Here is a 21303-nt window from a genome sequence, read left to right on the forward strand (position 1 = left end):
TAAAAAAAGTAGTTAAGATTTATCAAGATTCAAGAACACTACGGAGTATTTTTTTATAATAAAGTTATAGAAATATTTTTCCATGAAATGTTGGTAATAAACATTATAAGCATATATAACACACATACATCATTAAAGTAAACCAAACAGATTTCAGCCTACATTGGGCCATGAAGATGCACTAAATAAGAAACCAAACACTAGTACTGGTTAGCAGTCATTAAATAGGAGCATCAATCCGATTGTTTCAATCGAAATACCAAAATCAACACTTCAGAGGAGCATCGATCCTGTTGTCTATCATTTTAGCAGGACTTCGATCGAAATACCAATCAGAAAAGGCTTGTGAAATAGTCTGCAAACATACAAGAAATTTAAGTAATTGATGTCTTCCTATCTTGAAATGAAATAAATATACTAAAAGAGGGACTCCGATTTACATTTAATCATTTTAAAAACATATATACTACCCTCGTCCACAAAAAAAATCTTGGTGGTAGATTTTAATGAAAACTAGATAAAAATTAGTTTGGATAGAAACAGACCAAAATAGTGAAATTAGACCTGTTTTCGTGAACAGAGATGGTAATCAGAAGAGTTACCTTATCTTGCAGTCTGTAGGATGCTGCACTCCAAGTAGCCGGAACAAAATCATGAGCATAGCAAGAGCTTAAAAAGAGCCCTCTTGATGGAATGTCTTGAATTTCATTTATTGCATCTAAAAGTGCACCCCCATAATCTGTAATTAAATTTGACATAAATCAGATTTCATTTAAATTTTGTATCATAGTATAATATTACTATAGTTTTGTAAGGAATTAAAAATACTACTACACCTTTTACAAGTTGCATTTGGGATGGTGTGCATCTAGTGAGATCAGGACAAGGAGGATGAGATGGATCAAGTGAATTATTGATGCAAGTAGTGTTCCACCCATCAAGCTCAGGAGGATTTGGTCTCACCAAATGTTGTAGCTGATGTAATTTTATGTGACAAAAAATAAAATTGTTTAACCCAAATATTTCTTTAATTCTTCTCAAATTTGTTCTATTATACTAAAATTACCTGAAATGTATCAAAAATGGGGTTCAATAAGAAGAGTGGTGTCTGAACATCTCCAACCACATATTCTGGAAATAGGCACTGCAAAACATTATCCAACAAATAAATAAATCGTCTTTTAACTCTTAATATAAACAACCCCATCCATGTTCCCCAAAAGTCGAGATTTTGGAACGACACAAGTTTTAATACGAAATCATTAAAGTACATATAGGACTAGAAACATACAAAAAGTGAATGGTGAGACCTATATATATCCTCAGTAGTGTAATGATACTATGGTTTAAAAAGATTCCAAAATTGATATCGTGGGACTATTTTTTATGGAAGGAGACACTATTTTTTATCAGATATATTATATACATGCATATCTAGTACTACCTTCACTTACCAAACTTGCATTCATTTTGGAGGTGCATGACTTGGGCAATGCATCGATCATATTCTACATATAAGAACAAAAAGCAAATGTCAATTGTGCAAGGAAAGAATACATAAAAATAATATTGAGATGTGTAATTAAATATTTCTCGTTGAAATACAGTACATGGAAATCAATAATATGTGCGAAACCCCCTTCTCTTCTGTTGGCATCAGGTAAATCTTTTCTGTTTTTAGATAAACACAAAAAGGTTTAATGATGGCAGCCAATATAAGTATATATGAACTACTATAATTCAAGCAATTTACCCAAAAAAACATGAAATTTAATTAAATTGTGGTTTGTCCTGTAACCAAAAATCAGACGGAAGACTATAAAGCTTGGATTTGTTCGCATTTAAAATGAGGAATAATTCGGTCTCATACACATGTAGTTGTTTTACACTCATAGTCATTGTTTTTTATATTCATTGAAGATGTCATTTAGTTCACCAGCAGACGCATATGTATGATTTATTATCAGTTGTCATATCATATCCAATTGCACTATAAAATTTTGTCTTGCGAACAAATCCAAATTTTAATGATTTTTCAACTATTGCGCAAATAAATTTAGATTGAAAATCTCACGCTCGAATGAAGAAACCAGATTGCGACAAACATTTCACTCTCTTAGCATCAGGTATAAGTGCTCGGTACCGATCACAAAGTAATATAGCAGCTAGTGCACCAGCCGAACCACCGGCAAGAATAGCCTGTAAATTTAATCAACATTTAGGTAAGAGATATTTTTTATTAGCATATTACTTCTACGATTTTGTCAAAATTATAAATAGGGATAATAAATCTATAGTGATTAAAAACTCATAAGTAAATAATCATACATTTTCTGTTTTTTTCATTCCTTTTACGTTCAACAGCTCATCCATTACCGCAGTAAAAACTCTTAATCCCCTAAGTTCCACAATGTGTCCCTGTCAATATAAATTAGATTTATTAGGAAACATACGCTATTATGGAGTCGGAATTTCAAATAATCAATTAAATAATAATGCAATGATATTATGGTATGACTTACATTATCATCTCTTTGAGCATCTCCCATGAATGACCCACCATCACAATATCGGATGAAAACTCTATTCCAATTATAAAAGTCTGAGATATTTAAATTTGCTGTTAAATTGCTAAAATAATCATAGAATTTTGTTATATTCTGATTTGTTGCGCAATTTTGAAAATCTCCTATAAAATTCAAGAAGTTTGGATTTGTTCTCAATTATATTGTTCATATTTTCAATCAAACGACATGCTTTCATTATGAATAATCGGCGGTGGTGTCCAATACGATTTTTTTTACTATCATTTCAATATCAGATACATCTTCACACAAAAAAATAATCACGAGATATTTTGAGAACAAAATTGCGGGTTGGAACAAAATTTGATCAAACACCGTGATTTTCCAACAATTACCTCCAGTTTCAACCTTAAACAATGATAAATCTCAATAAAAACACAAATTTGAAATAGTATGTTACCTGGATTAATTGATTGATCCGAAGATAAAATTCCTTCAAAATTTTGAGGTGGGATGTTAGTTGTACTGCCAAGATCTTTCCCAATTCTGTATTGGCAAATATTAAGACCACACCATCCACCACCCTTACAAAATAATAAAACATCAGTTAATTCAAAAATAGGGAACTTTTATTTTAAAAAATAATTCATCAAAGTAATACAAGTCAAACCATTAACATGATAATCCAATTATTAGCTCCATCGCCAAATCCTGGATCAAAATGGTAACCTCCTGGAGTCCCATCTATACAAACTACGATGGGAAATGTAAAATTTAATTAATTAGCAACCTATTTTTAATTTAATAAATAAATAAACTTTAGAGTGGTTTGTCTTATATATATACTTGCGAGCTTTTCTTGTGCTTTATCAATTATCGTAAGAGGCACCATCTGGCCATTGACTTGGGCTATTATTGAAGCAAGGAGCGCGAGACCAAGATATATTGTCACGCAAGACGTGGTTTGCCCATGTATCTCACTTCTCACAGTCATTTTCTGTGTACAAAAAATCAACACCCAGGATATGAACATCATCGTGGATTATACCCAAAATAACATATAATACTGAAATATAATTACATATACCACGTATAATCACTTGTTAAGAGACAATAATTAAGAAAACAAGTTAGGTATTATGTATTAATGACAAATTTAAATACAACAGAATAAGTTAAAAAAATCTCCAAAATCGTGAGAACCAATTACACAGATGAGACATTTGATGGGCAATAGTATTGAAAAATGTATTACAGAGTTTAGTACATCTATTTGTGTATAATGAGTCGATTGTGTATTACAGAGTTTAGTACATCTATTCATGATCTAAAAATACCAGGTCTATTAAGATAAAATTTAAGATAATGTATAAAATATACCCTTAGTAGTTAGTAGTTCTGGTACATGATGTATAGATTCTTACCAATTGTGACTACTTTATGTCATTTTTGTTTATATAACCCCAAGATAGATGAGCTATCTACCCTACCAAACTACCCCTCCTGATTTGGGCCTTCGACGAATTTAAGCATAATTAAATAATCCGTAACTAATCTATGCTATAAGTCAATATATTTGATTATATTAATTGTGACTACTGATTATGTTGTAAACACAGTCGAAAAAATATTAAAAAAACAATGAATTGATGTAAAAGAAATGTACAAAAACAAAATAAAAAAATCCAAATCCAAAAAAAAAAACTACAAGAACAATGAGTAGTTATCTATAGAAGAAATCTACACAATAAAAAATCCAAATCCAAAAATAACTACAAAAACAATGAGTAGGTATAGAAGAAATCTATAAAAACAAAATCGAAAAAAAAATCCGAATAATAAAGCATCGATAAAAACAAAATCGAACAAAAAAATATAAATAATAAAAAATCTATAAAAACAATGAGTAGCTATAGAAGAAATTCACAAAAAAAATACCTGATTGATAAAAAATCAACAAAAACAAAATCAAAAAAATCTGAAATAATAAAAAATCAACAAACACAAAATTAAAAAAAAATACCTGAATAATAAAATGTCCATAAAAACAATAAATTGTTGTAAAAGAAATATACAAAAAACACAATAAAAAGAATTCAAATCCAAAAAAACTACAAAAACAATTAGTAGCTATAGAAGAAATCTACAAAAACAAAATCGAAAAAAAATCTGAATAATAAAAAATCAACAAAATCAAAATCAAAATAAAATCTGAATAATAAAGCATCAATAAAAACAAAATCGAACAAAAAAATCTATAAAAACAATGAGTAGCTATAGAAGAAATTCAAAAAAAAAATCAAATAAAAAATCTGAATGATAAAAAATCAACAAAAACAAAATAAAAAAAATCTGAAAAAATAAAAAATCAACAAAAACAAAATAAAAAAAACGTGAATAATAAAAAGTCTATAAAAACAATGAATTGCTGTAAAAGAAATATACAAAAACACAATAAAAAATCCAAATCCAAAAAAAAAACTTCAAAAACAAAATCAAAAAGCGGGGAGAGTGAAGACGGTAAAGGGAGAGGGGGAGTGGAGGGGTAGACGTGGAGGGTTACTTTAGTCAAAGGCATTAGTATCGGGTTCCAAAAAACGAGACAGATATACAATCGCATCCATTCACTAGAATCACTACGATTGCATATCACGAAAGAAGAACTAATTTTGGTCGAGCAGATTAAAAACACAGGCCACACAGATGAATTAATTTGTTTACCCAAGGGTTGGCTACCAAACTGATGTTAAGGCCTAATAATTTTGCTACTTTGGAATTATTAGGTCTCTACCAAACAAGCACTAACAATTAATGATTTTTTCTGAATAAAGTAATTTTTTCCTGAATGAAGATTATCTTAATTGCAGATCTGAAACCAACTACTACTAAAGTCAATAATGCAGTGACTACCACACATTCGCAATAGCTCAAGTAAGAAAAAATAGAAAAAAATTATAATTGGGATGTAATATCATTATACACGTGATGTACTAGTATAATTCAGATCAATCATTGTTTCACTTATTTCTTATTCAGATAAGAAAAACAAATTCTAGTGGAGAATGAACAATGCTAACACAAGAAGTAAAAAATCAGTGAGGGCTATCCTAATATAATTTGTTCAAAAGAAAGCTACAGTGTTTAAAACACAAAGTATTGTAAAGACACCAGACAAACCAAAAATCATCCATTAACCAAAATGAAAGTGAGGTTTTTTGAAGTTTATATTAAAGTGAAGTTAAATTTTTGAAATCAACATTTGTAACCAATTTCTGCAGTGAAACATGAATAAAGACAATAGAAGAAAAATAAGCAGACGAAGATAGAAAATTGTGAGAAGTGCTTACCTTCAAAACACCCAACTTCAGCTGCAAGCAAGTAAAATAACTTGTTAGTCACATATTACATCTGTTTTCAAAGAAACAATAAATAAAGAGAAATAGATGAATATGTAATTCGTTTGATTTTTAAGTTTGCAAATTTTAAATTAGAAAATACTTGTTATTTTAGTCACTCTGTCATGTAAAAGTGAAGCTTATGTAATCTGGATGAAATTTGAAAATAAATTAGGAAAAGAGAGAAAGAAATCACAGATTGGATCTCTTTGGACTATGACATGAACAAATTACCGAGAAAAATACAAAGTAATTCAAAATTCATAGATAAAATTTCAATACTCCACGAGCAGAATGGCGAGTAAGGTGGGGCATAAGAAACAGAAATCCAAATAAAAAACAGACAAAACATGCAAATTAACTAGAGATCTGAAACATGCAGTCACCTAGAATAAACGCTAGAGCTACAGAAACGGCACTGAAGAAAGGACGAGGCAAAGAGATTTTAAAAGATGCTGTGTAAATTTTCTTCTCTTGACTGGTTTTGCAGAGGGGACTTGAGACGAACGGAGATAAGAAGAAGAGACGAAAAAAAAACGAGAAGCTGAAATTGCAATTCCAGATCTACCTAATTCCAGAGAAAATGACGCTATTTGGGGGCGAAGCAGTGGTGTAGACTCCAATGGCAGAGAAGGGAGAGAGAGACGTTAGGGTTGCTCCAATTTGAAAATGAGAGATAGAGAAGGCAGAGTAGAGAGACGTTAGGTTGATTAAATGAAAAAGGAAATTAAATGAAAAAGGAAACGTTAGGCTGTGCTTTATAAAATACAAAGAGAAAGTATAGATTTGTTGGGACAATGAATTAGTTCTCAGTTTGACTTATTAAATTTCGGATTTGTTTAATGAATTTTAGCATTTGTTGGGACAATGAATTAGTTCTCAGTTTGCATTTTTTTACGTAGTTAAATGATTGTCTAAAGTCTGATTAATATGTTAATTTATTTTAAAAAAGTGTTTCTCCCAAATGTTATTTTAAGATCGGAATAAAGTCAAGTTCAGGACTTAAGCAAACGGGGTGACTTTCTTCCTAAATAATGAGCTATGCTTCATGTACATGTTTTATGAGAAAATATATTTTCTCTGTCCCATTCAAGATGTTCGCATTTTCTTGTTAGTTTGTCTCACTCAAGATTTCCACTTTTTATATTTGGAAATAAATATTTTTCTATCTCATCTATGATCTCTCATTAAAATATTCAACAATATTTTTCTCTCTACTTACTCCACTTAACCACTCTTTCTAAAATCTCGTTCCACTCAAGAACATTGACTAAATATATCAAATATTCAGCCACAAGTATCTTTTCAAAACGTAGGGCCCAGCATATCTTTTAAAAAATATGCAGATTTTAATTAATAATAATTAAAAGGGCAAATTTAGGTCAAATTCTTTGCTAAGTAGGTCGATATTATTGATAAACTTTATTGGCAATCTCGTGCTCGTATTATTTTTCATATGCCTTAAGACACAATAAATTAGACCAGTGAGAACACTTATAATTTATGATTTTTACGGGCGACTTATATTGTGGGACGAAACAAAATTTGACTAAAATTGATCATTTTCAGTAAATTTTCCCAGGTAAAAGTAGAAAAAAAAATGGCCCGTTTGTGATTGTAGCAACATGATGGAAACCCATTGTTGATTCTCCTCAAAAAATTTGAAAAATAAACCCTTAAATACTTCTATAAAGCAGATAACGTCTCTCCATAGATTGACCACCTCATTTACTTACATTATGGTATTTCTATATACAGAAAATTGATGTTTATGTACAAATGTTAATTAAACTGATATACACCCTGCAACAAAAAGAAAACATGAGATTCTAGGCAGGGAGAAGTAATAAAATACCAAAAGATGAGCTCATCTCTCGGATAACACTGACGCGCTCCACGAAAGTATTACATCCCGAGCAACAGAAGGAAGATCTGCAGAATTGATGGTTCCATATGTCAAAAATGTCAAGTCACCAGAGTTTCCATTCCATATACACCAAAGTCTTACCTTGTGCAACTTGCAGAGCTACTGAAGGTACATCAATCTGGTCCTCGAGCAGTCTGTACACATCTACAAGCTGAAAAAAACACAGTGCTGCTGTAAGATTGATGAGATCTAGTAAAGATAAGTGACTTGTTACACTTTTACAAACCTCTTGTATATGAAGTTTTGAGTCTTCAGTAAGAGCAAGAAGAAGCTGTCTACGAATTCCTTCATCAAGGAGGAAGAGACGAGTTCCATCCTTGATTGTGTCTCTGAGGTCTAATTTCTTTTCAACTTGTTGCTATCTAGACCTTTGACTGTTATAGCCAATTGTTAGACTTTATACATATAAACAGGCAAAAGAAGACGCATTTTGGTGTTTGAAAAGGGATGTGTGGGATGTTATAGAAAAAATATAAACAGAGTTCTGATACGGGAGGAAAGTACTAAAGTGAAAGCAGGGTTGCTGCTCATCTTTGCCACATTCTTTCTGCTGCGGCAGTCTTTGGCAAAGTGGTCAGTTTTGCCACACTTGTAGCATTCGCCTTCAAATTTCTTTGCAGGCTGCTTTCCCTTCCCTTTATCCTTTTGACTTGGGCGAGGGCGTTTGTTGGAGGGACCCCGCCCCGTTCCAACAGATTGGCCTTGCCTTCAAGTGGGCTAAAACCCTAGCCTTTTGTTCGCTTTTGCGCACATCAGCCTCAATGCACAATTTCACGATCAAGTCTTCAAGAGTCATCTCCTTTCGCTTATGTTTGAGATAGCTCTTGAATTCCTTCCAACTAGGAGGAAGCTTGTCAATGATCGTGCACCTTAAGAATTTGTCGGGCAAGGTCATCCCTTCAGCCACTAGTGCGTGCATGATCATTTGGAGCTCTTGAACTTGCTCCATCTTGTAGTCCATAAATTTGGATGCTACACCTTTTTCAGTACCTGCAGCATTATCTATGCGGTACTTTCTTTCTAGGCTTTCCCACATCTCTTTTGATGTGGTTACAACGGAGTATACATTATACAAACTATCATCTAAAGCACTTAGAATGAAATTTTTACAAAGATAATCTCCTTTTCTCCAAGCTTCATAGTCCATCATGACTTCGAGCCTAGTCTCTTGATCGCTTGGCGCGGGCAGCTCGTTTTCCATGAGGAAGTTGGCGACGCCCAATGTTGTCAAGTAGAACAACATCTTTTGGTACCACCTTTTGAAGTCAGATCCTCCAAACTTTGGTGGTTTCTCGGCAGGTGGCATCATTCTTGGTACTAAAGGTGCCGAACTTGGTCCATGGAAGGAACCAATTCTGTTGCCCCCGAAGGAGCCAACAACGTGGTTGGGCATAGAGCCCCCACTATTCATGTTGGGCATAGAGCCCGCCATGGTCGTACCAACCCCGAAGGGACTAGCACCCGCATGAGACCCGAAGGCCCCAGCATTCGCTTCAGACCCGAAGGCCCCAGCACTCGTGTGAGACCCGAAGACCCCAGCACTTGATCCATTAAAGGATCCGAAGGAACCACTAAAAGTGGAACTACTGAAGCCATCGCTCAAGGCGCAGCAGGCCGAGTTGATCAAACTGCTGATCAGGGCGCAGCATGTCAAGTTGATCAGGCTGCTGCCCAAAACTTAGGTGGTCCAAAACATTAAGTCTGGATCCAGAGACAAGCCCAAGCCCAAAGACCAATTGCCAAGATCCAAGTCCAAGACCAAGGGTACGGCTCGGCTCGGCGCGCGTGTTCGCGCGCGTGGGCTCTTTCACCCATCTTAGTCCACGATAATTACTAAGTGTAATAAGTCACTTAGTAAATACACATTTAAAGATGTGTCTCATCTCCTATGTGGGATAATTAACACTTGTTAATTACTCCCTACACTTTCAACTCCTAGCTTTATCAAAAGCTACAATGTGACCAACTTTAATCCATTATTTCTCACTCACCGAGAATCGGATTTGAGAAAGTGAATATACTACGGTCATTTACGCGGAACGTAGATCGACGCTATATCATTTAATTCTCCAAAATTAAATGTCTCGTCACATTTATTATTCGTCAAACATTGTTGACCGGACATCTTAAATCAAGATTCCAACACAACCCTCCTTATTCTCAACCAATCTAACTATCCTATCATGTTTTTTCGAAACCTTAATTCCAATGCTAATTTGTTTTCGTTTCATCAATACACGTCGCCTATTCCGCCACCTACTTCTTTGGTACGCGTCTCATCACTTTCTTATAATTATTTGATTGCATGTAAGATATTTTTTGTAAATTGGTGACAATATACTCATATTTACGTTCAATCTACTCATATTTTATTATAAAATTATAAAATGGGATTGGATATCCAAAATTTTCAGGTCAAGTACCCACAAGCAAAAGATGAGAATATCGAATTGGAGAAGACGTTGAGAAGTGCAGTGATGAAGGACAACCGGACGGTGATAATCACGAATCTAAACGCAGCGTGGACGGAACCAAATTCCGTCTTCGATCTATTTGTGGAGAGCTTCAAGATCGGAAATGGAACGGCGCACCTCTTGGATCACTTAGTGGTCTACGCGTTCGACAAGACAGCGTACGAGCGTTGCAAGGCAGCGACGCACCTCCACTGCTACGCTGTCACGACGGAGGGCGTGGACTTCTCCGGCGAGGCGTATTTCATGAGCGAGGATTATCTGAAGATGACGTGGCGAAAGATTGAGCTTCTGCGCACTGTTCTTGAATTGGGATACGACTTCATTTACACGGTACAAATAGTTACATCAATTATGCAATTTTACCAAACCAATTATTTGGAATCGAATAAGAGTATTATAACTTCAAATCTAATTTAACCAAATTCCAAAAAGTTGCAATTACAATGCATTATATTGTCAATTGGTGATAGGAGGAGAGGCCCATGAGTGAGACTTATATAGTGGATTAAGCTCTTTGTGTCCATCAATATGTGATATTGTTACGTTTATTTTATGTTTCAATTGCCAACAACATTTAGGATGCAGATGTAATGTGGTTTAGAAATCCATTCAAAAAAAATTTATGCGCACTGTTCTTGAATTGGGATACGACTTCATTTATACGGTACAAATAGTTACATCAATTATGTAATTTTACCAAACAAATGAAGAATATTATAAACTTCAAATCTAATTTTAACCAAATTCCAAAAAATTGCAATTACAACGCAATTTTGGAGTAGTATTTATATTGATCTTTTTTCACTTTATAACATTTAGGATGCATATGTGATGTGGTTTAGAAATCCATTCAAAAAATTCTACGCCGATGGGGATATCGAGATGTCGTGCGACCACTACATCGCCAACTACAATGATGTGAGCAACACCGCGAATACAGGGTTGACGTACGTGAAATCCAACAACAGGACCATCGAGTTATACAAGTATTGGTACAATGCGCGGGAGTATTTCCCAGGCAAACACGACCAAGACGTGTTGAACATGATAAAGGGAAACTTGTTAGTCCACCAAATCGGGTTAGAGTTCCGTTTCTTGGATGCGGCCTACTTCGGGGGATTCTGTGAACCCAACAAGGATTTGGATGAGGTGATCACCATGCATGCCAATTGCTGCATAGGCATTCAAAACAAGATGCATGATCTTACCATGATCATCCATGATTGGAAAAGGTATATGGATTTGCCATCTTCAAATAGGAATTCCACTACTACATCTTGGACCATTCCCTGAATTTGTCACTACCCAAAAAAATTTAATTGCTTTATACTAACTGTATTAGACCAAGATTGGGTAATCAATATTGACAAGTTTACATGAAGTTACCAATAAGGCTATTTGACTATGAAAGTTTATCTCAACAATTTTTTTGTAACATTTATCACAATTTCATATTTAATACTTGAGCAATAAATTTTCAAACCATCGTAGTTAATATGCATGTTATACTATACGAAAATTTGTGATATGATTTAGGGCTAATGGTCGTTTACAAAACGAACTTTGCATACTTTTTTATTATGGTCTGGATTATTTGAACAATACACAACGTCCCACTCTATATCAAGGATTTAACAAATTAACTTTTGGAAACATACAATGTACTAGTTTCTATCTTAAGTCGTCTTTACCTCCGATTATGATGCAAAAGCAAAACTCTTCTATTTGTTTGCACCGCCTAGTTTTTGAGAAAATACACCAAAGTGTCATTATAAGGTGGTTTATTCAACCATTTAATTTTTGACAAATGGAAATATAAATAACTAGACATACCAACTAATGCAAATATTTTTAGAAGATACTTATTAAACCATTTTTATAGAATATTGCATAATCTTAATTCTTAAAATATGAAAATTGTCAATATTTTTTCTTCCTATATATAAATATATTGACACACTTATATAGTTATAATTTAATTTTTATTTTCATATTAAGTTACTAAGTAAATATACAACCTATTTAATGAATTAAAATCTTAAAAAATTTATTAAAGCACTTTTATCGAATATTGTATAATCTTAAAATATAAAAATTGCTAGTAATATTTTTTCCTCCTATGTATAAATATATTTACGTACTTAAATAGTTATAATTTAATTTTTACTTTCATACTAAGTTACTAAGTACATACTACCTCCATATTTTAAAAATAGAAACCATTTTCATTTTGGACCTGTCTCTTAAAAATAGAAATTTTAGAAATTTTCTATTTTTAGGCGTGGACCTCACAATCCACTGACACTAATTTTACTACTTTTTCTCTTCCTCTTTCTTACTTTATTCATTTTTCATTCTCTTTCTTACTTTACCATTTTTTCTCTCTTACTTTACCAATTGTGCATTAATTAGTAACACCAAGTTATATTGCCAACTTGGTGTACCAAGACCATGGAATATTTTCTCATTGAGGTGTCTCCACTAGAATATGGTTTCGCTGGCTGAGTTGTAACATTAATTTTCATTAAATACCTTAAATTTGACAACCCCCTCTCCTGAAAATTAATTATTTACGTTACCATAAATAAATGAGAGGTGAATGAAAAGTAGTATATATAAACGCAAAACTGTATAGAAAAATGCACCCTCATATATATTTATTTATCTTCTCCATAGAAAAAATAGTAGAAATAGTTAGCAAATATGAAATCGTCAAGAATGGGAAATGTGGTTATAATTTTAATAGTCCTTATAATTGCTGCTAATTACGCAACGGCGCAAATTATCGACGGTGACTATTACCCTCTTTGCATGCAAAATTGCTATGACGCTTGTAATGGTCAGAGTTACTGTGGTGACCGGTGTTATAAGTTTTGTGAAACCTATCGGAACTCACCGCCACCTCACAAATCACGCCTGATTCAATGATTTATGAAATAAACCTGTAACTTATGATGCGCATGCTCTATTACAACAATAATAAGTGCATTTTATGTGTCTTAATAACTACCTATATATTATCTATTGTAATACTTTTAATAAAACCTTACACTTTTATATTAGTCTTAATAAATAGGCGCTTTATATACACCCGTCTTATAAAAATTGATACTTTTGGAACGATATCACTTGTGAGTTTTAATACACAAGTATGAGAGAAATAGATATAAATTTTTTTTATATTGTTAGTGAAGTAAAGGATGAGAACCATCTCATTAGATAGAAAAAGATTTTCAAAAATAGAAGTGGAATATTTTTATGAGATGGACCAATATGGAAAGAGTGTCTATATTTATTGGACAAATAGAGTAGAGTAGATTTTTTTATAATTGCAAATTATTAATGCATAAAGTTTTTTTTTCTATGCACCAGCATTTTGATATATGTAAATGTATTTTGTTAGTGTTAGAAAATCGATTTGAAATACTAATAATAAATACTAAAATCAAATAACGTCGAATAGTTTAGACTATATTGGGAGTATTATAGTTTGCTTGATTAAGCTTTCAAATACTAATAATAAATACTAAATCGAATAACGTCGCATCACATCCTTATAAAGAGACTTGTACACAAATAATGAAGAAACTACTTCTATTTTATTCTAGTATATCACCCGTGCGATCCATTATATTTCATTCAAGATTTATAATACTATTATAAAACTATTTATTAAAATTAGTCTATAAATATTAATTAAAAATCTGCAAAAACTACAAACACGCATCAACAATAAACACACATCAGCAATATACTGATATAGTACTCCATAATTGACAACATTTAATAGTTCAATAGTGTAATCATACCATCAAAAAATTATTTTAAAAAAAGTAGTTAAGATTTATCAAGATTCAAGAACACTACGGCGTATTTTTTTATAATAAAGTTATAGAAATATTTTACCATGAAATGTTGGTAATAAACATTATAAGCATATATAACACACATACATCATTAAAGTAAACCAAACAGATTTCAGCCTGCATTGGGCCATGAAGATGCACTAAATAAGAAACCAAACACTAGTACTGGTTAGCAGTCATTAAATAGGAGCATCAATCCGATTGTTTCAATCGAAATACCAAAATCAACACTTCAGAGGAGCATCGATCCTGTTGTCTATCATTTTAGCAGGACTTCGATCGAAATACCAATCAGAAAAGGCTTGTGAAATAGTCTGCAAACATACAAGAAATTTAAGTAATTGATGTCTTCCTACCTTGAAATGAAATAAATATACTAAAAGAGGGACTCCGATTTACATTTAATTATTTTAAAAACATATATACTACCCTCGTCCACAAAAAAAATCTTGGTGGTAGATTTTAATGAAAACTAGATAAAAATTAGTTTGGATAGAAACAGACCAAAATAGTGAAATTAGACCTGTTTTCGTGAACAGAGATGGTAATCAGAAGAGTTACCTTATCTTGCAGTCTGTAGGATGCTGCACTCCAAGTAGCCGGAACAAAATCATGAGCATAGCAAGAGCTTAAAAAGAGCCCTCTTGATGGAATGTCTTGAATTTCATTTATTGCATCTAAAAGTGCACCCCCATAATCTGTAATTAAATTTGACATAAATCAGATTTCATTTAAATTTTGCATCATAGTATAATATTACTATAGTTTTGTAAGGAATTAAAAATACTACTACACCTTTTACAAGTTGCATTTGGGATGGTGTGCATCTAGTGAGATCAGGACAAGGAGGATGAGATGGATCAAGTGAATTATTGATGCAAGTAGTGTTCCACCCATCAAGCTCAGGAGGATTTGGTCTCACCAAATGTTGTAGCTGATGTAATTTTATGTGACAAAAAATAAAATTGTTTAACCCAAATATTTCTTTAATTCTTCTCAATTTGTTCTATTATACTAAAATTACCTGAAATGTATCAAAAATGGGGTTCAATAAGAAGAGTGGTGTCTGAACATCTCCAACCACATATTCTGGAAATAGGCACTGCAAAACATTATCCAACAAATAAATAAATCGTCTTTTAACTCTTAATATAAACAATACCCCATCCATGTTCCCCAAAAGTCGAGATTTTGGAACGACACAAGTTTTAATACGAAATCAGTAAAGTACATATAGGACTAGAAACATACAAAAAGTGAATGGTGAGACCTATATATATCCTCAGTAGTGTAATGATACTATGGTTTAAAAAGATTCCAAAATTGATATCGTGGGACTATTTTTTATGGAAGGAGACACTATTTTTTATCAGATATATTATATACATGCATATCTAGTACTACCTTCACTTACCAAACTTGCATTCATTTTGGAGGTGCATGACTTGGGCAATGCATCGATCATATTCTACATATAAGAACAAAAAGCAAATGTCAATTGTGCAAGGAAAGAATACATAAAAATAATATTGAGATGTGTAATTAAATATTTCTCGTTGAAATACAGTACATGGAAATCAATAATATGTGCGAAACCCCCTTCTCTTCTGTTGGCATCAGGTAAATCTTTTCTGTTTTTAGATAAACACAAAAAGGTTTAATGATGGCAGCCAATATAAGTATATATGAACTACTATAATTCAAGTAATTTACCCAAAAAAACATGAAATTTAATTAAATTGTGGTTTGTCCTGTAAACCAAAAATCAGACGGAAGACTATAAAGCTTGGATTTGTTCGCATTTAAAATGAGGAATAATTCGGTCTCATACACATGTAGTTGTTTTACACTCATAGTCATTGTTTTTTATATTCATTGAAGATGTCATTTAGTTCACCAGCAGACGCATATGTATGATTTATTATCAGTTGTCATATCATATCCAATTGCACTATAAAATTTTGTCTTGCGAACAAATCCAAATTTTAATGATTTTTCAACTATTGCGCAAATAAATTTAGATTGAAAATCTCACGCTCGAATGAAGAAACCAGATTGCGACAAACATTTCACTCTCTTAGCATCAGGTATAAGTGCTCGGTACCGATCACAAAGTAATATAGCAGCTAGTGCACCAGCCGAACCACCGGCAAGAATAGCCTGTAAATTTAATCAACATTTAGGTAAGAGATTTTTTATTAGCATATTACTTCTACGATTTTGTCAAAATTATATATAGGGATAATAAATCTATAGTGATTAAAAACTCATAAGTAAATAATCATACATTTTCTGTTTTTTTCATTCCTTTTACGTTCAACAGCTCATCCATTACCGCAGTAAAAACTCTTAATCCCCTAAGTTCCACAATGTGTCCCTGTCAATATAAATTAGATTTATTAGGAAACATACGCTATTATGGAGTCGGAATTTCAAATAATCAATTAAATAATAATGCAATGATATTATGGTATGACTTACATTATCATCTCTTTGAGCATCTCCCATGAATGACCCACCATCACAATATCGGATGAAAACTCTATTCCAATTATAAAAGTCTGAGATATTTAAATTTGCTGTTAAATTGCTAAAATAATCATAGAATTTTGTTATATTCTGATTTGTTGCGCAATTTTGAAAATCTCCTATAAAATTCAAGAAGTTTGGATTTGTTCTCAATTATATTGTTCATATTTTCAATCAAACGACATGCTTTCATTATGAATAATCGGCGGTGGTGTCCAATACGATTTTTTTTACTATCATTTCAATATCAGATACATCTTCACACAAAAAAATAATCACGAGATATTTTGAGAACAAATTGCGGGTTGGAACAAAATTTGATCAAACACCGTGATTTTCCAACAATTACCTCCAGTTTCAACCTTAAACAATGATAAATCTCAATAAAAACACAAATTTGAAATAGTATGTTACCTGGATTAATTGATTGATCCGAAGATAAAATTCCTTCAAAATTTTGAGGTGGGATGTTAGTTGTACTGCCAAGATCTTTCCCAATTCTGTATTGGCAAATATTAAGACCACACCATCCACCACCCTTACAAAATAATAAAACATCAGTTAATTCAAAAATAGGGAACTTTTATTTTAAAAAATAATTCATCAAAGTAATACAAGTCAAACCATTAACATGATAATCCAATTATTAGCTCCATCGCCAAATCTTGGATCAAAATGGTAACCTCCTGGAGTCCCATCTATACAAACTACGATGGGAAATGTAAAATTTAATTAATTAGCAACCTATTTTTAATTTAATAAATAAATAAACTTTAGAGTGGTTTGTCTTATATATATACTTGCGAGCTTTTCTTGTGCTTTATCAATTATCGTAAGAGGCACCATCTGGCCATTGACTTGGGCTATTATTGAAGCAAGGAGCGCGAGACCAAGATATATTGTCACGCAAGACGTGGTTTGCCCATGTATCTCACTTCTCACAGTCATTTTCTGTGTACAAAAAATCAACACCCAGGATATGAACATCATCGTGGATTATACCCAAAATAACATATAATACTGAAATATAATTACATATACCACGTATAATCACTTGTTAAGAGACAATAATTAAGAAAACAAGTTAGGTATTATGTATTAATGACAAATTTAAATACAACAGAATAAGTTAAAAAAAATCTCCAAAATCGTGAGAACCAATTACACAGATGAGACATTTGATGGGCAATAGTATTGAAAAATGTATTACAGAGTTTAGTACATCTATTTGTGTATAATGAGTCGATTGTGTATTACAGAGTTTAGTACATCTATTCATGATCTAAAAATACCAGGTCTATTAAGATAAAATTTAAGATAATGTATAAAATATACCCTTAGTAGTTAGTAGTTCTGGTACATGATGTATAGATTCTTACCAATTGTGACTACTTTATGTCATTTTTGTTTATATAACCCCAAGATAGATGAGCTATCTACCCTACCAAACTACCCCTCCTGATTTGGGCCTTCGACGAATTTAAGCATAATTAAATAATCCGTAACTAATCTATGCTATAAGTCAATATATTTGATTATATTAATTGTGACTACTGATTATGTTGTAAACACAGTCGAAAAAATATTAAAAAAACAATGAATTGATGTAAAAGAAATGTACAAAAACAAAATAAAAAAATCCAAATCCAAAAAAAAAAACTACAAGAACAATGAGTAGTTATCTATAGAAGAAATCTACACAATAAAAAATCCAAATCCAAAAATAACTACAAAAACAATGAGTAGGTATAGAAGAAATCTATAAAAACAAAATCGAAAAAAAAATCCGAATAATAAAGCATCGATAAAAACAAAATCGAACAAAAAAATATAAATAATAAAAAATCTATAAAAACAATGAGTAGCTATAGAAGAAATTCACAAAAAAAATACCTGATTGATAAAAAATCAACAAAAACAAAATCAAAAAAATCTGAAATAATAAAAAATCAACAAACACAAAATTAAAAAAAAATACCTGAATAATAAAATGTCCATAAAAACAATAAATTGTTGTAAAAGAAATATACAAAAAACACAATAAAAAGAATTCAAATCCAAAAAAACTACAAAAACAATTAGTAGCTATAGAAGAAATCTACAAAAACAAAATCGAAAAAAAATCTGAATAATAAAAAATCAACAAAATCAAAATCAAAATAAAATCTGAATAATAAAGCATCAATAAAAACAAAATCGAACAAAAAAATCTATAAAAACAATGAGTAGCTATAGAAGAAATTCAAAAAAAAAATCAAATAAAAAATCTGAATGATAAAAAATCAACAAAAACAAAATAAAAAAAATCTGAAAAAATAAAAAATCAACAAAAACAAAATAAAAAAAACGTGAATAATAAAAAGTCTATAAAAACAATGAATTGCTGTAAAAGAAATATACAAAAACACAATAAAAAATCCAAATCCAAAAAAAAACTTCAAAAACAAAATCAAAAAGCGGGGAGAGTGAAGACGGTAAAGGGAGAGGGGGAGTGGAGGGGTAGACGTGGAGGGTTACTTTAGTCAAAGGCATTAGTATCGGGTTCCAAAAAACGAGACAGATATACAATCGCATCCATTCACTAGAATCACTACGATTGCATATCACGAAAGAAGAACTAATTTTGGTCGAGCAGATTAAAAACACAGGCCACACAGATGAATTAATTTGTTTACCCAAGGGTTGGCTACCAAACTGATGTTAAGGCCTAATAATTTTGCTACTTTGGAATTATTAGGTCTCTGCCAAACAAGCACTAACAATTAATGATTTTTTCTGAATAAAGTAATTTTTTCCTGAATGAAGATTATCTTAATTGCAGATCTGAAACCAACTACTACTAAAGTCAATAATGCAGTGACTACCACACATTCGCAATAGCTCAAGTAAGAAAAAATAGAAAAAAATTATAATTGGGATGTAATATCATTATACACGTGATGTACTAGTATAATTCAGATCAATCATTGTTTCACTTATTTCTTATTCAGATAAGAAAAACAAATTCTAGTGGAGAATGAACAATGCTAACACAAGAAGTAAAAAATCAGTGAGGGCTATCCTAATATAATTTGTTCAAAAGAAAGCTACAGTGTTTAAAACACAAAGTATTGTAAAGACACCAGACAAACCAAAAATCATCCATTAACCAAAATGAAAGTGAGGTTTTTTGAAGTTTATATTAAAGTGAAGTTAAATTTTTGAAATCAACATTTGTAACCAATTTCTGCAGTGAAACATGAATAAAGACAATAGAAGAAAAATAAGCAGACGAAGATAGAAAATTGTGAGAAGTGCTTACCTTCAAAACACCCAACTTCAGCTGCAAGCAAGTAAAATAACTTGTTAGTCACATATTACATCTGTTTTCAAAGAAACAATAAATAAAGAGAAATAGATGAATATGTAATTCGTTTGATTTTTAAGTTTGCAAATTTTAAATTAGAAAATACTTGTTATTTTAGTCACTCTGTCATGTAAAAGTGAAGCTTATGTAATCTGGATGAAATTTGAAAATAAATTAGGAAAAGAGAGAAAGAAATCACAGATTGGATCTCTTTGGACTATGACATGAACAAATTACCGAGAAAAATACAAAGTAATTCAAAATTCATAGATAAAATTTCAATACTCCACGAGCAGAATGGCGAGTAAGGTGGGGCATAAGAAACAGAAATCCAAATAAAAAACAGACAAAACATGCAAATTAACTAGAGATCTGAAACATGCAGTCACCTAGAATAAACGCTAGAGCTACAGAAACGGCACTGAAGAAAGGACGAGGCAAAGAGATTTTAAAAGATGCTGTGTAAATTTTCTTCTCTTGACTGGTTTTGCAGAGGGGACTTGAGACGAACGGAGATAAGAAGAAGAGACGAAAAAAAAACGAGAAGCTGAAATTGCAATTCCAGATCTACCTAATTCCAGAGAAAATGACGCTATTTGGGGGCGAAGCAGTGGTGTAGACTCCAATGGCAGAGAAGGGAGAGAGAGACGTTAGGGTTGCTCCAATTTGAAAATGAGAGATAGAGAAGGCAGAGTAGAGAGACGTTAGGTTGATTAAATGAAAAAGGAAATTAAATGAAAAAGGAAACGTTAGGCTGTGCTTTATAAAATACAAAGAGAAAGTATAGATTTGTTGGGACAATGAATTAGTTCTCAGTTTGACTTATTAAATTTCGGATTTGTTTAATGAATTTTAGCATTTGTTGGGACAATGAATTAGTTCTCAGTTTGCATTTTTTTACGTAGTTAAATGATTGTCTAAAGTCTGATTAATATGTTAATTTATTTTAAAAAAGTGTTTCTCCCAAATGTTATTTTAAGATCGGAATAAAGTCAAGTTCAGGACTTAAGCAAACGGGGTGACTTTCTTCCTAAATAATGAGCTATGCTTCATGTACATGTTTTATGAGAAAATATATTTTCTCTGTCCCATTCAAGATGTTCGCATTTTCTTGTTAGTTTGTCTCACTCAAGATTTCCACTTTTTATATTTGGAAATAAATATTTTTCTATCTCATCTATGATCTCTCATTAAAATATTCAACAATATTTTTCTCTCTACTTACTCCACTTAACCACTCT

General features: G+C 31.8%; 2 protein-coding genes, 1 long non-coding RNA gene and 1 pseudogene across 3 annotated transcripts; 1 reads left to right on the forward strand and 3 right to left on the reverse strand.

The window, feature by feature from the left end:
• Positions 1–28: 28 nt before the first annotated feature.
• Positions 29–5907, reverse strand: LOC121752936 (pectin acetylesterase 11-like). The gene is made up of 13 exons (XM_042148040.1): positions 5873–5907; positions 3372–3522; positions 3196–3278; positions 2986–3109; positions 2523–2602; positions 2329–2418; positions 2075–2199; positions 1611–1671; positions 1455–1508; positions 1067–1144; positions 837–975; positions 603–739; positions 29–355 (listed from the first exon to the last, which is right to left on the reverse strand). Exons 2-13 carry the CDS (start codon positions 3517–3519, stop codon positions 266–268), a joined length of 1209 nt encoding a protein of 402 aa, XP_042003974.1. The 5' UTR covers positions 3520–3522; positions 5873–5907; the 3' UTR covers positions 29–265.
• Positions 5908–7580: 1673 nt separating this feature from the next.
• On the reverse strand, positions 7581–8176 carry LOC121752939. Its single transcript, XR_006040326.1, has 3 exons — positions 8074–8176; positions 7929–7998; positions 7581–7852 (listed from the first exon to the last, which is right to left on the reverse strand). It is a non-coding gene; the product is annotated as an uncharacterized LOC121752939 (long non-coding RNA).
• A 2058-nt stretch (positions 8177–10234) lies between these two features.
• On the forward strand, positions 10235–11701 carry LOC121751791 (annotated as a pseudogene).
• Positions 11702–14174: 2473 nt separating this feature from the next.
• On the reverse strand, positions 14175–20052 carry LOC121751026 (pectin acetylesterase 11-like). The gene is made up of 13 exons (XM_042145725.1): positions 20018–20052; positions 17517–17667; positions 17341–17423; positions 17131–17254; positions 16669–16748; positions 16475–16564; positions 16223–16347; positions 15758–15818; positions 15602–15655; positions 15212–15289; positions 14983–15121; positions 14749–14885; positions 14175–14501 (listed from the first exon to the last, which is right to left on the reverse strand). Exons 2-13 carry the CDS (start codon positions 17662–17664, stop codon positions 14412–14414), a joined length of 1209 nt encoding a protein of 402 aa, XP_042001659.1. The 5' UTR covers positions 17665–17667; positions 20018–20052; the 3' UTR covers positions 14175–14411.
• Between the last annotated feature and the right edge of the window lie 1251 nt (positions 20053–21303).

This window comes from Salvia splendens, chromosome 10 (genome assembly GCF_004379255.2).
Source record: "Salvia splendens isolate huo1 chromosome 10, SspV2, whole genome shotgun sequence".
NCBI classification, from domain to species: domain Eukaryota; kingdom Viridiplantae; phylum Streptophyta; class Magnoliopsida; order Lamiales; family Lamiaceae; genus Salvia; species Salvia splendens.

Coding starts and splice junctions, on each gene's coding strand:
- LOC121752936 (XM_042148040.1), bottom strand. CDS start 3,519: ATGACTGTGAGAAGTGAGATACATGGGCAAACCACGTCTTGCGTGACA. Junction 2,200..2,328: donor GAATGAAAAAAACAGAAAAT/GTATGATTATTT, acceptor TTAAATTTACAG/GCTATTCTTGCCGGTGGTTC. Junction 1,509..1,610: donor CACATATTATTGATTTCCAT/GTACTGTATTTC, acceptor TCTTATATGTAG/AATATGATCGATGCATTGCC.
- LOC121751026 (XM_042145725.1), bottom strand. CDS start 17,664: ATGACTGTGAGAAGTGAGATACATGGGCAAACCACGTCTTGCGTGACA. Junction 17,424..17,516: donor AGCACAAGAAAAGCTCGCAA/GTATATATATAA, acceptor TTCCCATCGTAG/TTTGTATAGATGGGACTCCA. Junction 15,122..15,211: donor CCATTTTTGATACATTTCAG/GTAATTTTAGTA, acceptor AAATTACATCAG/CTACAACATTTGGTGAGACC.